Source organism: Plectrocnemia conspersa, unplaced genomic scaffold (genome assembly GCF_051122295.1).
Source record: "Plectrocnemia conspersa isolate PC_06_02 unplaced genomic scaffold, ASM5112229v1 ptg000014l, whole genome shotgun sequence".
NCBI lineage: Eukaryota > Metazoa > Arthropoda > Insecta > Trichoptera > Polycentropodidae > Plectrocnemia > Plectrocnemia conspersa.
In genome coordinates this window covers 29,234,373-29,253,574 of record NW_028277178.1, presented here as the reverse complement: position 1 = coordinate 29,253,574, position 19,202 = coordinate 29,234,373, and the positions used below count along the sequence as shown (strand labels likewise).

Below are 19,202 nucleotides of genomic sequence, written 5' to 3'. Positions count from 1 at the left end.
TTCGTTGTTCAAGTTGCGGTTATGGTGATCTCTTAATTATTGATTAATGGCGCAGATAATTTAAACTCTCTATAGTTTATAAATTTATAATATATTATACAAAATTAATTTAATAGATTTAATGTAACAAATAGTACCAATTTTAATATTGTTTTATATGTTTCAGGTCGTATCTGATTTTGGGGAAAGAAAATGAAGAGGACGTTCCCGGATTAGCGGTGGGTCCTCGCACGATAGTCGTCGAGTGGCGAGACGAGTGGCACAGGCGCATGCGCAGACTACAGAGACGAGCGAGAAACTGCAAATAAACACTTAAAACTTAAACATAAACAATAATTAATGAAAGAAAGTAAAAAATAAAACAATAATGTAACCCCAGCTCTAAGAACGCTGAAATCGTCCGAGGTCCTCGTGTGCGAAATACCAAAACGAAAACGTCGAAAAATCGACAGCTTTCATTCGCCGTAGTTTGTTCATATAATTTTTTTATATAAATATTCTTTATATTATACATTGTAAATGTCGTAAACTATTTTCAATCGTTGTGATATGTCTCATATCCTTAATAATACTTTTTTTATTATTTATGTTGCTGCTAATCGTTCAAAATACGGGTGTTGGAGTTAAATAGTCGCCGTATTCCTTTCGTTCGACACAAAAATTTAACACTATTTATTATTATTATTGCAATGTGTAAATGTAGTCTTCTCTCCCGAACTTTCCTTGTATAATGGGTGTTAATTTATTTTTAAAGTTAAGAAATAATGAGCAAAAGCGTAAATTTGTAAAATGTTATCTCGTACGTGTTAAATATAGTCTTTATATGATAATCGTCGTGAAAATGTTCATAGAAGTGTCCGATTGATGTGTGATTCGGGTATATCGAGTTTTAAATAAAATACTTCACGTTAGTTTGCTTTCACGAAATTCTAACGACAGAATCAATTAATTGCATATGCAAAGCATGACATTTTAAACAACCTTGTCATATATTATTTGATACAATTACTAAATTCGATATCTTTGGAAAAATTATAATTTTATTTTTCTACCTTTGGTCAGATCTATCTAAATTAATTATATCTCTTATGCATATCAAGTAAAAATGCACAGTTAAAATAATATTATATACCCGAAGTGTACAGTATTATTAGAATTTAATTATCGCTTCTAAGATATATTTGTATCGGTAGTTAAAACTGTTTTATTTATTTTATTGATGTGTAAATACATACATAAATGCATACGCGTGTTCAATGTACGTATGTAGTAAATATACACACGCTGTTTTTTTTATTTTAATATAATTATTTTTAAAGCAAAACATAAACATATATGTGTATGTCTATGCAATAAATCTTATAATTGAATCCACTATACAGTCATTAGTGTTTTTATATCAAGAAATACGGTTTGTTGTAAATTTATTTTATATTAAATTATTTTATAAGATTACTTAATAAATATAATTTTACAATCGCCAATGAAGCATAAATGCATCATAAGCTTCTGAACCATCTAATATTCGATTTTTGTGTATAGATTATATTAAAGTATGCAGATATTATTTTATTAGTTATTTTGTGGTGTATATTTATATTATGATCTAACTTGCCATATATAGCTTTTTTAATATTCCAATTAATTTATGTATAGAAATATTTATATTCCAACATATACTCGTATGTGTGCATGTGCACATGTGTATGTTTATTATAAATATATACAGAGCTGTGCCGATGAACGAAAATGAAATCAATCAATAACGAAAAATTAAAATGCATTATTTATATTATTGTTTTTTTAAGCCACCGTACAGCTCTGTGTATATATAAAATATAATCGTAATATTTATGTATTACCATTGTGTAGTTTGAGTATAATTATCATGTAGCATATACCTCTAGCCCGTATATGTAAATTTTATTACATTTATTATGCGTAAATAAGTTGAATTTTCTATAATTGTAATATGTATTGTGGAAGTTGCAGAATTTATTATACACTGAATTCAGTTAAATAAATCATGTGTTTTATTTCAATCCTCTTCCTTACATCCATATTAAAAATTCATACTATAATTATCAAGGCTACTTAAATATGCTATTTCAAGGAACTGACTGCAGTACTATGTGTGGCGACGCTGCACTTATTGTATTGGTGTTTTTGTATTTTTAAAGTTTTTGTATATTTCAAAGATCACTCTCTTTTTGGAAGAGGTTGTAGAGCTCTCGATTGTTTCGTATACACCACTCGTTGTTCTCGTATATAGCGCCACATATCTGCCAAGCACTTTTCTCTCGAATATGTCAACCAGCCTTTTGGCGGCCCTGGTAAGTGTACAGCTCTGCGAATCATATGTCAGAATTGGTCTAATCAATGTTTTGTAAAGCAATGTTTTTGTACGACGAGATAGTCTCCGCGGTTTGATTTGTTTTATTAGGCTGAAATAGTATTTATTTGCTGACACTATTCGTCTCTTGATCTCCTTGCTAACATAATATGAATAATACATATAGTGACAAATCAAATAAAGACAGATTATGAAAAAACAGAGATTCAGACAAGTCTAAGAGAATAAATGATGTATAAATCCGGAAATAAATACAAAATACAGTTAAAGTAAAAAATAATAATAATAATAAAATACTATTAGATTTTTCTGAAAGACGCTACCATTTATAATTTGATTAGAGACATTTTATTATTTTTAAACTCGTTACTTTTTTTATGCAATAATGTAAATTAAATATAATAGACATAAAAAATGTATTAGACTACTAAAACACTGCTCGTGATAGATAGAAACTCATTATGTATTCATTATAATTGCTCTTATTCATCCTGTTATTACAAATCTATTTTATTACAATATTCTTCACCTATTGCAGTAGCACGTTGCTGTTTAACTTAACTTTCAACTTAAAATATTACTTTTAGGTTAAATTGATTTTATGATAAATTAAATATTTTATTGTGTTTACCTATTTATTCATTATGCCAAATATTAGGTGGCACTCTGGTAACACTGACGTGACGGCGGCGAATGGCAAAATGTTCCTTAGCGGATCTCTCATTAGTTGGTCCGTGAAGCTATTAATTTATTGTTTTAATTATTGCAAAAAAGTTTTTTCTTAATTCCTGCAATCAAAAAGTAGCGTCGAAGCATATGCTAAAAAATTATCGCCTCAAACTAGGATTTTGTGACACACAAAATGGTTTTTGTACGGGTTTTTTGTCATAATTTATCAGGAGTGCATATGAGTGAGAAGGTAGCTGACAATTAATTTATTATTTTAATTATTAGGAAAACTATTTTTTTCAATTTCTGCAAATTATGCTTGGATTGCAAATTATGCACCTCAAGAGTCGCGTCAAAGCATATTCAGAAAGAAAAAACGCTTCAAACTACTGTTTTTGTACGGGTTTTTTGTCATAATCTACCAGGAGTATAGAATATGTGAGGAGGTAGTGGAGCTAATAATTAATTTATATATATTTATATTATATATTTTGTTTTAAAAGCTTCTGATATGAAATAATAGTATCTATTTACATATACATAAAGCCTATTATTGCATATCCGTAGTTCTCAACGGTTTCGACCAATCAGAAAAAAGAATTTAATTATTTTAAATTTCCTTGGAGACGCATGATCTTTCAAAATGGTTACTATGTACATAAATAAACAAAATACACAAGGCTCGCTATCGAATTCGTGTATAATGTTATTTTTTTAAGTTTAAGAGCTTAAAATGAGTAATCATAAAATATAATTGAAATAATTCATATAAAATAAAAAGTACATGATATCTGTTAATAAAAGTATTTTCCATTGATTTACCGATTTAATATAATTATTCGAATTGCAAATAAACCAAGTACGTGTTAACTGTAAACATGTTATACATATTTAGTATTATGTACGAGGATTGAAAGTTAATGTGGATCAAACTACCTAAACGCTAATAAAACGTATTTGTTATCATATAATTGTAATATTCTGGGATTTGTCATGGCAATTGAGTAACAATGATTATGGTGCATGCGGTTATTTAACTGAATAAGTTTGGTTCCATTTTAAAGTCGTCTTATTAATCGTTCATGGCTTCTGAAAAATAATTATGAACTTTAAAACTATGCACAATAATTAGAATCTAAGCACAATATTCCCACAGAGAACTGATAATGTTATGACACCATTTTTAAATAAATGAAACAATGAAGTTTTAAGTAATAAAATAGATTGAAGAGGAGAAAGGAGATTAACCTGGCAATTCTTCTTACGTAGCTATGCCATTTAATCTTCCCAAAACCTTAGTTAATGTTGAAAATTTTGACTTCTTTTAGTTCATGCAAAACAGACAACCAGCTGGATTTTCAGGTTGGGCTGCCTCTAGAACGTAATAGATAAAGCAAAAATACTCCACGGAAGCATCATCTATATCTTTAAAGCCATTAAAAGTTTTTACATCGCAACGCATCACAGTTAATAATGAATCTCGCTTTGAGGGAATCCTAATTTAAGATAAAAAGTTAATAACGAGTGCCTCAAACATACTTACGGTAAGTTTTTAGTTAAATGTGATGTTGGTATCATATACTCCTCAGCGGTTCTTTCTTTATTTAAAGGATAGGTAATTACATCACGAAGAAGACGCTACAATATTATCATGGCACAAACTACAAAAACCTCAAGGTTGATAGTATTATTATACCGCTGATGAAATTGAATCCATCAAAACTATACAATGAAAACCACTGAACATATTTATGTATGATTGAAGAAAAGATTGTTACTATCGTATCTAAAGGCAAGAATGTGTTTACTTTCCGGATCCCGTTAATTTCTAGAGATTTGCCTTTTCTCTTCAAGTGATTTTAATTACCAATTTTCTCTTCCTTCAGTAAGATATTAATATTTTTCCTTTATTTTTTTAACGAAGCATTTAAAACATATACAGATAAAATAATTCAACAAAAAGTAATGACTATGGTCAATTATTAAAGTATTGTCATCTGCGAAGTACATACTTCTATTTATATACAATTTTAGAATAATATTAATTTTAGATAAAAAGATGTATTTTTTAGTGAGAAACAACACTCAAATAGTGTATCTTTGTAATAATTTAAACATTAGTAAAATTTGATTAATATAATTTATTAAAATAAAAAAAATAAGCAATCACATTAAATGTTTAAGTAATAAAGGTTACATATATAAATTATAAAATAATAACATAAATACAAAACAATATGTTTGAAAATAACTTGTAAGTATAAGTAGTACAACAATTTATATTAATTTTTGTAAGGAATGGTTTCAATAAAAAATATGTTTAACTAAATAATTGTTTTAAATTTCATTATAAAGACAGTCTCATATACAATATTTTTTCTATACATATTATATTTCTTATATTTCAAAATACATATACATTATATATATAATATGTTAATATTAATAAAATATTTATACTTTTACACTGTGACATAATTACGTAGTTACTTTTGTAGAGCAATAAAAAATAGTAAATAATAACAAACACAAAGGAGGATATAGATAATTGGTTCCATATCTTTTCGTCATCCACTTATTTTTGTGAAATATATGCATAAAAATAAGAACAGAGAACTTAATAGATTACTTTTTTTGACACCCCACATAACTCACGTCAACTTTCAAATGATCTAACATATTTTTACTCTGTGATTAATAGATTGCAATAATAATTTTGGACTTCTACTTCAAACGTAAAGTTTGAAATCTTCTTGTTTATTGTCTGCATTATATTCTATTATTTAAGTGACTACTATTGTTGATTTCTATTGTAAAATTATTTTTTTTAATTTCATCTTATAACACATTTTTATGTATGTAATTAAAAAGTTTTTATTGAATTTAATACCTTGATAAATAATTATGCATTGTATTAAAATACACAAGCAACTATGATGATGGCAATGAAGAGTAGTATTATTATTATCCAATAACCTGAAACGTAGTAATAACCAAAATTTAAATTTAAATTAAATTTTGCAAAATAAAGAAGACCCTAAGGCAAAATTATGTTTAGTAATATAAATGTAGTTTTGAAATATTTAAACATTTACACACAGCACCTGTATTTTAATTGAAATGTTTCATGAACTCTCGTTATAAATTCATCGTAGTTTACATATTATTGCCTTGGTTTCTTATAAATATATTATAATATACTAACAGCAGGTTTTGTCCTTGACGTTTACCACTCTAATTTGACCGGTTTCTGAACGAACGCGTTCATTCGTTCTTTCAATATGTTCGCCCAAGTCATCGATGATCTCTAAAACAACAGAATTTATATTATTTTATCAGGCGTATTAAAAAATATTATAACAAGATGAAATCGCACCATTTTGAAGTGAAACTTCGTTTCCAATATTTTCGGCAATGTTCCTTTGTCTAGATATAATTTTTGATAATTCTTCTAAGCCCCTTTCTTGCTCTAAAATAATACATAAATTTTTATTCAATTTTTAAGTGATAGAAACCATCAACACAATACCTTCCATGATTTGATCTTGCTTTTGTTTAAATTTTTGTATGGACGGCTTACCGTCGTCTAGTAATTCTTCGTCATCGGAGTCTACACCCCAATCGACGGTACTAACTTGGCCGTATTTTTTAGCTGTAAATAAAGTATGCACATTAATTTATTTATTTATTAATTAACTCTTTGGTTGCCGATATCTAGTATATTAGCTTTTGCTACTTTAGTAATAATTGCCGAATCCAATGTCAACATTGAAGAATTTTTTTAATGGACTGTAGGATATTTGCTTTAAGGGCAAATAACAAATTACATCGGTATTTAAGAAGTAATCAAAGTAGTAATAGTAGCGAGTAAAAATATTTATTCAATACCTCTCGATGCACCCGATGTGTTAGCAAAGAGCTCCTGTCGATCAAGATTTGTATCGTAGTTATCAGTTTTCGAGGGTGTACTATGTACACCTGTATTAAACTGATTTTGCAGTTGCATATATTTGGATTGTAAAGTTTCAATTTGCCTGAACCGTCTCTCAATCTCAGCGTCAGTTCTAAAATAGTAATAAATACCCAGCTTAATCACTCTCAAAAGGCACTAGACTAGATAAAAATTGAAATAAATTACAAATTTACATTATTTGCTCCCTTGTAGTTCTCTTCAGCAGTTCGCTGAGCTGAGCCACTTCACCGCGATACTGTTTCAACCGCGATCTTATCTCGGCCGACAGCTGGGCGTAAAAAGGCGAAGAGCGAGATTCGTCGCTCCATGTTATAAGTTGCGTCTGTATGTTTCTGTGTAGTTTCTCGCAGGCGTCATGCTCACCGAGCCTGAGAATATAATTTCACAATGAAAAAACATGAAAAAATTAACAAAAAGCAATCGCAAACCGTTTTATTACCAAGTATCGTCTTCAAAACTTATCAGTGCCATATCGAACTGTCATAACACGAAGAGTTTTAACAATTTGGCCATAACATGCTAAAAACGTCACACAGGATATTATTTTTAATTAATATAAATTTATTAAGTCTCATGTACTTAATAAATTTAGATGATTCTTCATCGATTAATATATTTTTCATGTCCATGCAATGATTAAAATGCTAACTATAAACATATTTCTTAAGTTTTATATACAGGCTTGGCCATTATAATAGGGCACCCCAATGAATGTGTTATATCCTAAAAAACTGAAAATAATAATAAAAAACTGATCATGGTTGTGTCAAGTATTTATTTAAGCTTATTTGTAATATTTAGTAACCCTACCCTTCGCTGTAATTTTACAGCTGCAACTATTTTTGGCATACTGGCAATTAATGACTTGCAGGTGGACGAAGACAATTCTCTCCACTCCATTTGCAATTATTGTGTTAGGTAACCTTTCCTTCTACTTCTGCCAATAAATGCTCTATAGCAGGGGTAGCCAACCCGCGGCCCGCCTTGAACATTTTTCCAGCCCGCAAGATTTTTTACAATGTACGTTTAGTATCATTATTATTCAATCATATTTGTTTACATGTAAGAATAATAGTAAACACTATAATAATAACTCGTTATGTTTTAATTTTTCACTCCGATAAAATATCTATAGTGTATTTCAATCTAATATGAGGATATATAATTTTATATGTGGCCCGCGGAGTTATGATGCATTTCCAAAGTGGCCTGCAAGATAATTTGGGTTGGCCGCTCCTGCTCTATAGTATGTAGGTTTGGTGACTGTATAGGTTATTCTAAAAGCGTCGAACTCTTTGACGCAAACCAACTCCTGCTTTTTAGCGAAGTATGGCACAGAGCATTTTCTTAAGCGTTCGTTGAGAACTGGAGCATATAAACCACATTTGTTAAGCTATTTTACAGCATTTTGAACAGCGTATTTTGAACAATTAATGTGTTTAATAATTTTCAATATATTCAGTAAATAATATGCAATTTGCGAATGCAATAAAATTATATTCGCCCTTTTACCTTCAATTAATTCGCGTTTTTGGCATTTTTTAAATGTTTATATAGTATTGAAAATAAATTATTGAATAAAAATATTACAAAGGCCGAAATCATAAAACTGAAAATACTGAACAATTAGACCTGCAATCCCTTGTTAAAACTTAAATGAGCAATTAAAAATGACAAATTCCTATGTATAGTTCTCAGAATTATAGTTAAAACTACCTGCTTATATATTTCGGTCAAACTATTTACCTGTGAAGGGTCACACACCATTTTTGACCAAAGCTGTAAAATATATTTTTAACACTCCCCATGTGCATTTTTTCACAAAAAAAGTTTTTTATTGCTTTGAATTGTGGATATAAAGAAATTGAAATAATTATTGTTTGATTTAAATTGTTTGCAGTAGTTTGCCAGTGTCATCGACGTGTCGCCGAACTTCCAAAGTACCCAAGTGCTGCCAATGTACGACACGTTCGTGACTTGTAATTTTTATTTGTTTTTATAATTTGTATTTTTTTTATATGTACACCAACGTATGCCCTATGCAAGGGGTTGTCATTAATTTATTGTAATTAATATATGTTCCGTAAAAAAAATATTTTTTAATAATTACGAATTCCTTCCTTACCTGCAATTTGTAAAAATTTAAAAAATATTTAAAAAAAAATTATTGGTTTAAATTAGTAATATTAGTCAACAAGCAAACCTCTTTTCGCGCATTAATAACGCAATATTAAAAAATCTCTTCTTTTTATATTTTATTGTCGGTAAAAATGAGCGCTGAAACGAATTGGTTTTTCGTCATTTTATTTGTTTCGAAAGTGAAATGATTAAAATATTCATTACATTGAGTACAAAGTGCGCAATAGTTTGTTATTGAGTGTAATTTTTTTCGACTCGCCACCCAGAGTACGACGCAAATAGTGGAAATTGACGTCGCCATATTCGCTTTGTCGATCAGTGACGGACGACTTCTGACGGCTCTTCGACCCACTGCGCAGAGGACAAAGGAGCGAGTGAAAGCGAAGGTAGACATTAGCGACATCAGCTGACCATGAAGTTCATGTACAAAGAGGAGCATTCGTTCGAGAAGCGCAAGGCCGAGGGCGAAAAGATACGGCGCAAGTACCCGGACCGCGTGCCCGTCATCGTCGAGAAGGCGCCCAAGGCTCGGCTGGGCGACCTCGACAAGAAGAAGTACCTGGTGCCTTCGGACCTGACCGTCGGCCAGTTCTACTTTCTGATCCGCAAGAGAATCCACCTGCGACCGGAAGACGCCCTGTTCTTCTTTGTCAACAACGTCATTCCGCCCACGTCGGCCACCATGGGCTCGCTCTACCAGGAGCACCACGACGAGGACTTCTTCCTCTACATAGCCTTTTCTGACGAGAACGTCTACGGTCGACACTAATCGAAATAGGTATTGCATCACTATTTCTACATCACTACTTTCCTCTTAATTTATTTCAATTTTTTTATTTATTTACAAAATTCGCATCTACCCTCTCTAAATTGTAAAACGTTTTTACTAAATAAATACGTATTAAAATTTAAACAGATTTGGTGCTAACGAGTGTTGCTCAGAACAGTGAACACCCCATGAATAACTGCAACGAATCTACCTAAAAAATGTAAATAATTTTAGAATAAATTTGATAATTTTCATTTTTATCAAAAAGTATTTTGTCAATTACCCCCCGCCCCACCCCTAAATTACCTCTGTTTAAAATCCACATCAAACACAATAAAATCGAAACACTCGGTTAACATTTTTTATAACAGTATTACAATTTACAATAAGTAAGAATCAAATGAAGCACATCTAAACCGAATTTTGACCAATAGGAGAGTGCAAAAAACAATTATCCCTTCTCAGAAGTCAAAAATCTACATCAAAAGCAATAAAATCGTGCCATCGCTATTTTATTACTTTTGGCGTGAATTTTCCATTTCTGAGAAGTGATAATTGTTTTTGGGCCCTCCTATTGAACAAAATTCGGTTTGAATACTACAAGTCCATAGTAATATCGGTAAGGATAGCTATCATATTTGTAAAACATAGTTTAATATCCAAGTGCAGACCAACTATGGAGCAATATGCAAGATGTGACATCTGTCTGTATTTCTTCTTCCACTTTTTCCCCTGAGAGAAATAATAACTTAACCTAATGAAAGTTCTAATACTAAAAGGATTAGAACAGCAAATGAATGTTTCGCAACTCAAATTGCGTTTCATATACATTATGTATAGAGCAGCATATAATTTTACTAGCGCCTATCAGTTAAATTATATTTTATCTAGTAAAAATATATATCCACTGGTGAAAATGTATTATGACTTCACTAGTGAAAATATAACTACTGAAAAATACACATTCACTGTAACATTTATAAATTGCATGTAAATAAATAATAATTAGTATGTAAATGTATATATTACTATATATGGAAAAGTCGAAATCATATAATTTTACTAGCATCTGCTAGATAAACTACATTTTCACTGGTGAAAATATATTCCGATTTGATTTCATTGAAATGACATTTTTAAAAATATTTTCGGTATAGATTCGAGACTGTCTTTAGATTTTCTTCAAGGAATAATCCGAGAATTTCTGGTTTAGAATCAGGATGTCGTTTTATCTTTTTTAATATTTCTATTTCATTAACCCTTTGCACTCGAATTTTATTCATCTATATATCATTAGTCTAATAATAATTAAATTGGTAGATAATTAAAATATTTCTAGGTATTTGGAGAATACTCATAAAATTGTTTATTGTTGCTCAAATTTATTTAAATAAAAAGTATATATTATTTATATTTTGCTTCCATATGATGTTTTCTTGAACATGTTTCACAAAACCAGACAGTTTCTCTTCTTCCTCCAAGATTTTTTCTGTTGCTACAAGCAGCACAATCCTTTAAAGAACCCAAAGTATGGTCTCCCATTAAGCGTTTCTTTTTTATCTAAGGAACTAAGCTTCTTCTTTTTCCAGATTGTTGACCATCAATTAAATTTCCAACTAATTCTAATTTTTTTGTATTTTATTTTCCACTTATTATTTTCGATAAGATATTGATTATATACATTAAAACTATTTATAACACTGAAAAAAAACTTTTCTCCACGTTGATCCATAGGTATTCTTAACCCTTACATTTCTGGATGATATGAAAGTTTATTTACTTTTGTCACCATCCTTATGCTGATTAAGTGCGCAAGCTTGAAGAAGAACCCCCACACTAATAATTTCTGAAACCATTACCGTGTTCATCATAGAAATTTATTTCTGCTGGTGGAGGATGAATATTTGTTAGTACATACACTTCTCTTTTGTCATTCCAATAACCGTTATGTAACTTTTTGTCTGTGATTGTAAGTCTCCCCTTTTTAATTTTAGGATCCGATTGTCAAAATGTCTCGTTGAATTTTTTCAATTTATTCTTACCATTCTATAACAAATAATATGCATAAGAAGAATAGAAATTATCCGTATATAATTTATGGGAAACTATTATTCTCCTACACATTTTTTTAACTGTCTAAAAAATATTGTTTTAAATAGTATTTACAAAAAAATTGTAAATACATATTCAATGTAAAGACAACAATCAGCTGAGAAGATTACAGAATACGAACACAACATATTTCGAACCTACGCATCATATGACTAATTCATATAAAGTTACACCTGTATAACTATTGTTCATAGACCTGATGAAAGGAGCACAACCTTCTGTACCAAAAAAACTCATTCCTTTTGGCAAGTATGTTTTACCATGCCCAAAATGGTTCACAGATCACTCCAGCCTCACCTGCACGTTTTCTAAGTCTCAAAACTAAGCTGTAAAACCAAAAATTGCCAAAAGAAAGTCATCCCGTGGATGAAAAGAATCGGTATCCCCATTGTCCAATAAATGGTGTGAAAAAAAATAACTGATTTATTAAGGTCTAGCAATAAAGCACAATACCACCTAGAAACACAATGTAAACAACATACTCATTTTAATGAGTCATTTAGACGTAAATATTTATTGAAATCCAAAATAAAATTATGATTTGTTATGTTAAAGTCATACTTACATATTGTAATATAATTTCTTTATTTTGATTACTATTATAAATCAATGTAATGTGATCGCGAAATTTACCATACTTGCCGGTCCCTAGGTGGACCATTGTGCAGCAATTGACGAAAATCCGCTGGGAGTTTAAAGGCTAAGATTCATAGTATTTCATTAAGTGACATGTATTTTTCTGGCCAAATTCAAAAGAGGACAAATGTCCTCAAGCCGTACATTTCCTTCAAGAACCTGTTTTGTTGTGTTCACTGTTCTGATCAATGCTCGTTCGCTTCTAACCTGTTTTAATTTTAAAACGTTTTTCTTTTTGCTACACACGTTTTAAAATGTAAACAGGTCAGAACAGTGAACACCCCATTAATAACTGCAACGAATTTACTTAAAGATTGTCATTTATAATTGTATATAAATAAGTAAAATGTGTAAATAAATGAATATATGTTTTTAAATAAATTTTGACCTCTGTTTTTTTAAGATTTCGTAAAAAAAACATTTTTTTCGTATTAATTTATGTGTATATAATCAAAATATAATGTAAAAAATATATTTTTAACTTAACGAATATGCATTAACTAATTATTTAATATTTTTATTATAAAATAATGAGAGCCACGTATGGCATATTCAGTAAGTGTTCCATTATTAAAACAACATGGGAGGCTCATTATACAAAACAAATGTTGCTCAGATTCCAGCGTTTTCTAAACTTTTGCCCGTGAGCTGTATCTTACCAGTGAATGCTTTCCAAACAGTTTTTTTATAAGATAGTATTAATTTTAGTAAAAGTACGTAATATTTGTATACTACATACATATATTATTACAAACATTTAAATATAAAACTAAATTATTATTATATAAATTGTCAATTATTTCAAAATTAAAAAATAGTATGAATTTTTGCCTAGGATTTCTTTGCAAAAACGTCATAATACTCCTTTAGTACGAATTACTGTTAAAATTAAACAAAACAGTAAGGAGAATCTTGCCATTAGATCGAACTTGGCGCTCTTTTTTTTCTCGTTGCCTTTTTACGCTTTTATCAAGACGATTGGATTTTTTTCGACGTCAAAACATACATTCATGATTCATCACATAATACGATGCGCTGTAGAAATTCTGAGTCATAAAAAATCTTTACGATGCCGTTTTTGTTTAAAATTATAATTCAACCGCTTACGTAAAAATTCGGTTATTATTTAGTGCCCAAAATATCAGTAAAACTTGCTTTACATGAACCAATAAGTAATATTACTAATAGATATTTGGTAATTACTAAGCTTAATTTTTTCACATTGGTCGCCCATCTCTCTTGTAAAACGTAGGGTTTACGATTGGAACAACTATTACCAAGAGGACCATAAAGATGACAAGGGTGAAAATGTGAAAAATATTGTTCATAGTGATCGCAGAAACGCCATTAGGTAAATTGCTGAAGAAGTGATATCTCGTACGGTTCAATTTTTACTAATATTTTAGACATGAAACGAGTAGCAACTAAATATGTTCCTAAACCATTAAATTTTTATTAAAAACAGCATCATAGATAAAAAATTCAGGATTGCTCCAACACATCATAACGAGTCTTTAATCATGGGTGTATTGTTATGACATCAAATAAATGGTACAATCATCTCAATGGAAGCAGTCTGAAGAACAAAAAGTACTTCAAGTTCGATCAAATGTCAAGGTTCATCTTAATATTTTCTTTGATTTTAATGCTGTAGTCTACTATGAATTTTTACCACCAGTTTGAACAGTCAATAAGGAATGTTGTGATGTTTATTTGAGGAAATCTGAAGAAAATAATCATAATTTTAGGCAAACTACTTTTGAAATCTGTGGTATTTTTAATAAAAACAGCGTTGTGAAAATAATCTTAAACACACCATAACACATGACGAAATGGAGAATTTTTGCTTGTGAAATCATATTATGTCACACTTGAAATATCACCACTTCCAATAATTTGCCTTTTGGTTCATTCAGATTCAATTCATGAGAAAGATCGCTCAATGAGACAGCAGTTGCCTTGCAATATGATTGCTTCTCTCATAGTCAATTTATTATCTCAGTGTCATAAATGAAGCATCAAAATCACGTTTATGAAAATAATTCAATAAACAAGTATTGATACAATGCATTAAGAAAAGATAATAAAAGATTAATACTAAGCATGAAAACACAAGTTTACTACCTGACCGTTTTACATAAAAGCATAACAAAATAAATAAAATATACTCCTTTAATTTTTTATATTTGCTATAGTTTTCTGTAAAATGTTCAGGTTTCTTATTGTTTTCATTCATAGTAAATGCATTTAGTAAAATGTAAAGATTTGAAAATCTTTTAACCATTATTTTTTGTGGTTCTACAATATTATTCTGTGATTTTTTACTTTCTCTATAAATTGTGCAGTTTTTCATTAAAAAATGATTCTATGTTCAATTGATATAAAAAAATATTATGAAGCAAATTCTCTAACAATTTAAAGAGGTTCGATGGAGAAATATCAGATAAATACTGAAGATGTTGCAAAACTTTTAAATCTTGCATTATCCTGCTGCAAAACTCATTCGTTGGTTATTTACCAACCCTGTTTATTTAGCATCTCCACCTTCAATCTTGCAAATTAGTCACAATACACCGATGTCGTAATTGTCTATCCTGGTTTAATAATTCATAATGAACGACTTCTAAAACACATCTAACGCAAGAATCTTTTTAAGGGATAATGATAGTCATAGGATAGATTTAAGTACTTGGTTTAGAAAAAGCCTATTTTATTATCTTTGGATTTATATCGAGGACCACTTCTTGTCATTAGTAACAATCCTTAACTGATGGTTTCTTTGCTCTTTCATACGGAACCCAAATTCCTTGTCTTTTTTAATGATCTTTTACTATTGACCCTGGACAATATGTGCAAGAAAATGTAATTCATTTTCGCTTTCAAATTATTACCAAGGGCATTCATTGTTATCATGGAATTGTGTTCTGGGTTATTTTTCATCAATGGTGTCTCATATTTTAGTCCAAAAGGGCACAGTAATAATAATTGTTAATATTTTTTCGTCATAATCCATCAACAAAATTCCCCGAGCATATCAAAGAATCAGTTTTAAAGCTTTTCAGTGGTGTATTTCGATTGCTCTTTGGACTTGAGTAAGTAATGACGAATCAGTGATCGCAGTGCATCATGGCTAAACATTCTTTAGAAATTTAATATTGTGTGCATTTAAAAGTCCAAAGTCAGCTTTCGTAACATGACAACAAAACTTTCGATATCCATTCGTCTTTGATGAATGTTCTGCTTCTTCTAAATTCATTAGTATGTTTTGTCACTGCAGCATAAATAAAAAAGCATACTGCCATCCACAACCAAAAATTCAATAACTGCGATTTATCGAAATTCCTACAATTTTCACCTAAGAACATCAAGCTCTCTTCATTAAACCATTACCCATTAATGTAGTTTTGGAGACTAAGTAGCAGCTCACAATAAATAACTTTCCATATCAAATTAGAGCCCTTATTCTGTTCAGCTATAGAACCTTACCAATCTTGAAAATATCGATGAACCGTTAAATGGGTCAACTGGATCTGCTACAGACTTTGCCTTATTCTTAAGTCTATAGTTTCTAGACCGAAACTCTACTATTATGTACACAATATTATGAGTTAGATTTTGATCTCAAGATGATTGGAATAAATTTATATTTATTTTTCATTTATAAAAATACTACCCTATAAAAGTTAAATTATGGTAAAATAGGATAATAATATGTATAAATAAAGGTTGTTATCTATCTGCAATCTTATAATAAATAATGGTTGTTATCTATGTTATCTACATATACATGTTGAATGGTCGATTACAGTTGTTTGAATTATGTTATATGAGTCATTTTATATTATTTGAGTATTTATCAAATGCTATTATACAAAAATTATAATATTCAGTAATATTATACACCTATCTATCGATATTTTAACACTTTAATTGCCAAAATCCAATTTATCGTCTTTGCTACTTTGGCTAACATTGCCGGTTTGACCTGATAATTGAAGAAAGAATTGTAAATATGTTTTTAATGGTCTGTAAGAGTATATGCTGCAAATTTTATTTTATTTATGTGTAATACATCGATATTTAGATAGTAATCCCAAAAAGCTCAACAACTAAAGAGTAATTCTCTTTCATAAAATTCAGAATGTTATTGCCTTATTTTTGCTTATTCCGAGCTCTTAATTTTTTTTTTCGTAATCTTGGAAACATGTTTTCATGCTGTAAATATATTTACAGTTCTTAAGACTAGTAATGCTAATAATTAAACTGTTGGGTTTGAGTGTTTTTAAAATGAATTTGCAGTACACTAACACAATAAGATTTTTTTATGTAATGCTTTATGTGTCAGTTCTCCTACATGACCTTTCGAGAACCATTGTCTTACGCTTCTGGTTCAAATACAATACTTACTTTCAATTATAAAAGATTTCTTATACACTTGATTAAAAATATCCTAAATTGTCAGTAATATTTCCTTCGTTTTTAGTAGTTAAGAACACTTCATCCATTTTTTTTTTTGTCTTCTGCTTTTCATCAGAACAGAATTTATCAACTATTTCTGACACATACAAACATAAACATCACCTAGTTTAATGACAAATATTTTTAGTCGCTGTCTGTTTCTTCAGAATAGTGGGCGAACATAGAATTGCGATTTTATCCTTCTTTTGTACATGATTGTTTACTTTCAAAATATTTAAATACACTTTTTAAATGTTCAGAACACTCGGAAACGGCTCTTACAGCTAGGCTGTGATCATTGCAGGACCATCGCTGTCGATCTATAGGCACATAGTAAACGAAAATTGTGATGAACCTCGTTTTTCACACAAAAAAAATGTTTTTTTCTTATCTATATATAATCTCCTCTTCCCACACTTCCATGATGTGTTTTTTCAGTTCGGCTAACTTTTTTGATCGTTTTTTTCTTAATTGTTGTTTTATGATTGCCTATAAATTTTCAATTGGGTTCAGGTCGGGGCTGTTTCCTGGCAACATTAATTTTTAGGGGGCGTAGCCCTAGGGGTGGTTAAACTCACGGCTGCTGGTAGAATGTAAAAACTATAATTGCGCTCACATAACGAACTCGATGGCATGGCGCAGAATCGTCTTGCAAAATGGGTTTAGCAGTATGTTGGGAAAGTTCTTCAAGGGTTGGAATAAAGTCGTTTTATACAACCAATTTATATATTTTTGCATTCATAGTGCCCTGGAGGAAATTTACAGAGCCCAATCCACAAGCTGTCATGCCCCCAGATCATTCTTCAAAATCTTACCTAGTTTTTCCTGAATCATTATTGCAGACGTTATGCTCATTTTTATTATTTATCAGTGATTGACTCCGACTAATTGGTTGATTGTGACTATGTAATTCTACTCTAATAAGTGTTCTAAATTTATATCAGACGATACATAAACCAAGTTTTAAAAATCTTTGATTCAAATATCTATTATATAATAAAAATGTATTGTTCTAATTAAAAAAATATATTTTTTTAATTAGAACAATACAATTCATACGAAACTTGGCTTTATAATGCTTATATAAATAACTACATATGTACATAACTGTTCAAGGTTTTAATATTGCTTTTTTCTTTTTTCGCAGGATATCACCAACAATCTGGCAGAGCCGGAAACATCATTTACTCCCTGTATTCAGGCATTACGCCGTTCCCTTATTTGGCACTAAATTTATAATCCTAACGCCTTATAATTTTAACAAACCGACTGGGGACGACGCATTCCTATTTCAAATTATTATATTTTAAGCTAAAGTTTATTATATCGATACGATGATGACATACACAAAACATGCTGCGCTTGCATTTATGTTTCGGACACGTTTTACTGTATAATAGACATTTGAATGACGTATCGATGTGATGATTATGTTGTTTTGTGATTCAGAATGCGAGTGATAAAGAAATTGCATTCGTAGCTTTTGTTTACTATATGCGTATGTGCTGTTTCTTTTTAAACAAAATTTATCTTTAACGTTATAGTGTTTTATCTATTATAGATCTGCAAAAAATCGATATGTACATTATATATATATACATATGTCGAAGTCACCCTTTCAATAAATGTATTATATGTGTATAATTTTAAATAGATTTAATTTCCTTAATTAAAAAATAATTTATGTCTGAATCCCGAATTGGGAAATAATGTTGAATTGTATGTTATATGCATATATATATTCTAAAAAAACTAGATTTAATTGAATATCAAAAAAATTAAAAATACATAAATTCAAAAAAAATAGTTCCAAAGCTCAGCATAGATTTTTTTTAAATAGCTTCATTCAAATAATTGCTGTTTGTTACTTATTATTTCACGGTGGAAGGGAAATATGTAAATTATCATTTATATTTGTAATTTAATGTGTGTAATATATGTATTTCTCATTTAATAAAAAAATATACTTATAGTGTGACTTTAATTAAAATCCTTGCTTGAGTAAACATTTTCATTTGAGGGTGAGTGAAATGAGAATGTAAATATGTTTTATTTAATTATATCATGGCGAGTTGTGTGACTATCGGACGCTG

At 29.7% G+C, this 19,202-nt stretch overlaps 3 protein-coding genes across 5 annotated transcripts in view; 2 read left to right on the top strand and 1 right to left on the bottom strand.

Moving 5' to 3' along the window:
• Window positions 1-2,024, top strand: part of NetA (Netrin-A) — a 238,349-nt gene extending 236,325 nt beyond the window's left edge. For both annotated transcript variants that reach the window (XM_088203456.1, XM_088203457.1), the window contains exon 7: window positions 167-2,024. In XM_088203456.1, the coding sequence (XP_088059582.1) occupies window positions 167-308 (142 nt within the window). In that variant the 3' untranslated portion in view covers window positions 309-2,024. The remainder of the gene's footprint in view (window positions 1-166) is intronic.
• A 3,124-nt stretch (window positions 2,025-5,148) lies between these two features.
• Syx8 (syntaxin 8) lies at window positions 5,149-7,522 on the bottom strand. Its single transcript, XM_088203889.1, has 7 exons — window positions 7,435-7,522; window positions 7,169-7,363; window positions 6,911-7,086; window positions 6,552-6,674; window positions 6,399-6,491; window positions 6,228-6,329; window positions 5,149-5,998 (listed from the first exon to the last, which is right to left on the bottom strand). Exons 1-7 carry the CDS (start codon window positions 7,464-7,466, stop codon window positions 5,937-5,939), a joined length of 783 nt encoding a protein of 260 aa, XP_088060015.1. The 5' UTR covers window positions 7,467-7,522; the 3' UTR covers window positions 5,149-5,936.
• Window positions 7,523-9,433: 1,911 nt separating this feature from the next.
• Window positions 9,434-19,079, top strand: LOC148226743 (gamma-aminobutyric acid receptor-associated protein). 2 transcript variants are annotated; one of them, XM_088203249.1, is made up of 2 exons: window positions 9,434-9,912; window positions 18,257-19,079. In XM_088203249.1, exon 1 carries the CDS (start codon window positions 9,547-9,549, stop codon window positions 9,901-9,903), a length of 357 nt encoding a protein of 118 aa, XP_088059375.1. In that variant the 5' UTR covers window positions 9,434-9,546; the 3' UTR covers window positions 9,904-9,912; window positions 18,257-19,079. The 2 variants fall into 2 exon arrangements, with proteins under 2 accessions (XP_088059375.1, XP_088059376.1); XM_088203250.1 differs by lacking the exon at window positions 18,257-19,079 and adding an exon at window positions 10,051-10,170.
• The last annotated feature ends 123 nt before the right edge of the window (window positions 19,080-19,202 follow it).

Coding starts and splice junctions, on each gene's coding strand:
- LOC148226743 (XM_088203249.1), top strand. CDS start 9,547: ATGAAGTTCATGTACAAAGAGGAGCATTCGTTCGAGAAGCGCAAGGCC.
- Syx8 (XM_088203889.1), bottom strand. CDS start 7,466: ATGGCACTGATAAGTTTTGAAGACGATACTTG. Junction 6,675..6,910: donor CACATCGGGTGCATCGAGAG/GTATTGAATAAA, acceptor CTTTATTTACAG/CTAAAAAATACGGCCAAGTT. Junction 6,492..6,551: donor GCAAGATCAAATCATGGAAG/GTATTGTGTTGA, acceptor GTATTATTTTAG/AGCAAGAAAGGGGCTTAGAA.